This window comes from Heteronotia binoei, chromosome 4 (assembly GCF_032191835.1).
Source record: "Heteronotia binoei isolate CCM8104 ecotype False Entrance Well chromosome 4, APGP_CSIRO_Hbin_v1, whole genome shotgun sequence".
NCBI classification, from domain to species: domain Eukaryota; kingdom Metazoa; phylum Chordata; class Lepidosauria; order Squamata; family Gekkonidae; genus Heteronotia; species Heteronotia binoei.
The window spans coordinates 21446082-21449019 of NC_083226.1; the positions used below are offsets into that span (position 1 = coordinate 21446082).

The following is a 2938-nucleotide window of genomic DNA, read 5'->3' on the forward strand; positions in this document are numbered from 1 at the left end:
GGGGACTTTTGGGGTGGAGCCAGGAGACTTTGGGGGTGGAGCCAGGGGAAAGGTTGCGACAAGCATAATTGAACTCCGAGTTCTGGCCATCACATTTAAAGGGACCACACATCTTTTGTTTTAAAATAAATAAATCTTTATTAAAAGCGAAGATCTTTGACTTACAAATGCATAAGAAGAGCATAAAATGACATTGTCCAATTGCACCGCAAAAAATAGTCAAAAGAAATACTGCATAAAATAGCATGAACAGAGAAATAATAATTAAATACGAGGCAACCAAATAATACACCCAGAAATGTGCCTCTCAGACCTTAAACAACTAATAATGAAGCCAAGAATGATGACTGCAGTTGGAAGGAAGAATACTGCCCTGGGGCAGATAGTGGGACATCAGAAAGACACCGTGCTGAAAAGGGGAACGTCAGAGCAGCATAGGGTGAGTGCGAAATCAGTCTGGGTTTTAAGATGGTGCTTCATTCACATGACATTTTAAGTGATGTATCATCCTGATCCATGCCTTTTTCAGTTTGTGTCCCCCTTAGGTTTGGATTAATTTACATTTTCAAGCGAAAACAGGAAGCAAAACGCGGGCATTTCTGACCTCACCCCCTAACTATCCAGTCCCTTCTTCTCACAGGTGCTCCTGAATCAGCACTCTGGCCTTGTGGTTCCTACGGAAACCGCCCAGGCCGGTGGAAAGAATCTTGGTAACTTGTTGCAAAGACAAGCAAGGCAGAAGGGAAAGCAAAGCAGTACAGTAATATAAAGATTCACACATTAACCATGGCAAGGCACTTGACATTAGCAAGAAGTTTTCTGTGGCACCTTGTAAAATCTGCCCGATAAGGGTGGCTTAAGCTTTTTACATGTGCTTATTGAGGACATTTGATAATAATTTTACTCCTCACACATTGCATGTATAATATGTGGGAGTGAATTCTTCAGTCTTTCTTATTTACAGTTGCTGTGAACCTTGGTATGACTTGTTCTAATACAGTTGATATTAATGTTTTAATACAGATGATAAATACCAGGAAAATTTCAGGATGGATTGCTCCCCGAGGGTTTTTCAGGTTCCTTCTTTATCAAGAAAATGTCCTCTCTCTTTGTTCCTTTGATAGGTTTTAAGATGGTGGTTCACTCACATGACATTTTATGCGATGTATCATCCTGACCCATGCCTGTTTCAGTTTGGGATTGATTAATATCAGGATAACAGCATGTCCAGAGGGATACGCAGCACTGATATTGTGGAAAAATACAGATGTCCAAGAACCATTGTTTCTTCTCCAATACAGTATTGTTTGTAAACTGATGGCTAGCCAACAGGAGAGGTACAAAGCAGCAAAGGAAGCCAGAGCTTTGATGGCACTTAAATGAACATTGGTGTTGAGATCCCTGACTCCAATTCCATTGTGCTGCAAATGTCTTGTGTGCTTTCACAGAGATATTATTAACAAGATTGTGGATGACAAAAATATCACAGAAGGGATGAGATTTGGAATACTACGTGAAATGACTAGTTCCATACAAGTGCGAGACTCCTGAATTTCTGAATCATAGCTATTATTCAAAAGTAATAAGTAGGGATCACAAATGGCTAAGTCACTGATAGGTCTTGCGAAGGCAATAATAGTAATCAAAGCAGAGAAAACTACTGAGGCAAGAAGCAGCCATGGGATCAGGCTTGAGAATCTTTGCTTCACTTGGAGGAAAAGAGGGTGGGAGAAGATGGCGATCTTTGTTAAATACCAAACACCAAGACAAGCAGCAAACCAAAGATTGACAGTTTCTGTAAAGGACCACAAGATAACAACACTTAAATGTACCGGTTCCGTTAGATAGGTGTGAAGAAAAAAGGACAACATAGTTACATGCAGCATGACTAGTGCCTGCCACATTAATCTGGATAAGCCAAGACAGATCAGGATCAAGTCAGTGGGGGATAGTTTCTTGCTTCTGAACCAGTCAATGCAATTGATGAGGACAATAAATCCATTTGCTACTATCCCAACGAGGGTTTCCATGATGAGAAGCACAAAGCTAATTATCAAGAACAAGGTTGCCATCTCTCTAAGCCCAAAAGAAAAGTGTAGAGTTTCTTCTGCTGCGATACTCACACTTTCCCTCCAGCGCAACACTGGGTCCCTCCGTTTATGAACACAAAAACATCAGGGTGGCAGGAGCTATTTTTGTGTGCTGGCTCTGGGAAGATGCAAATCTTCCTGGAAAAGGCCATGTTACTAAATCTACGTTGTGTTCTAGGATGTCATATTTGCCCATTTTCATAGATAATAAAGATGAGCTTTGCATCTGTTTTGTGCAAACAATGATGTACTATTCTTGTGGGATTTGTTGATGCAAAAGTCCTGTTCGCCAACTTCCATAAGTTATTGTTTATTATGATATTTATGGAAACGGCTTTCTATTGACTGATCTTCAGTGTAATCTTAAGCAGGGGGTGAAAGAGCTCAGGAACCAATCAGTCATTGTGTGGGGTATCTCAGAGGTCCCCTAGTATAAGTTGGACTTCTGATGGGGCAGCAGCCCTGCATCACCCCTCCACCTTTAACTGCTGTTGCAGCCCTGTGAAGGTGTTTCATCAGTGGATTAGTGGCATACATCCCTGTCCCAGAATGGAAGTGGGTGGGCCAGGAAGTAAAACTGGAAATTATTGGCTCTCTAGGGCGTTCAAGACTTTGAATGTTCCTCCTCTGTGGTAGATAGTTAAACCTTCAAAAAACAAACAAAAAATGTAGCCCATAGGTGCCCATGCCAACCCAAAAGTTCAGTGTTGTTCATTCTGGTGCAGTCACTGTCGGCATAGAAAATAATGCCTGGTGAGGCATGAAGGAATGCAAACTGACAGCTGCTGTCAAATAGCTGTCAAGTCGATGGACTGAAGATGATCTGGCATATGAGAACTGGTTCTGGC

At 41.6% G+C, this 2938-nt stretch overlaps 1 protein-coding gene across 1 annotated transcript; it reads right to left on the reverse strand.

Annotated features, from left to right (window-relative positions):
* Window positions 1–1127: 1127 nt before the first annotated feature.
* Window positions 1128–2072, reverse strand: LOC132570054 (taste receptor type 2 member 104-like). The gene is made up of 2 exons (XM_060236496.1): window positions 1878–2072; window positions 1128–1439 (listed from the first exon to the last, which is right to left on the reverse strand). The coding sequence occupies exons 1-2, from the start codon at window positions 2070–2072 to the stop codon at window positions 1128–1130; spliced, it is 507 nt and encodes a 168-aa protein (XP_060092479.1).
* Between the last annotated feature and the right edge of the window lie 866 nt (window positions 2073–2938).

Coding starts and splice junctions, on each gene's coding strand:
- LOC132570054 (XM_060236496.1), bottom strand. CDS start 2,072: ATGGCAACCTTGTTCTTGATAATTAGCTTTGTGCTTCTCATCATGGAA. Junction 1,440..1,877: donor AGGCACTAGTCATGCTGCAT/GTAACTATGTTG, acceptor TCTCTGTGAAAG/CACACAAGACATTTGCAGCA.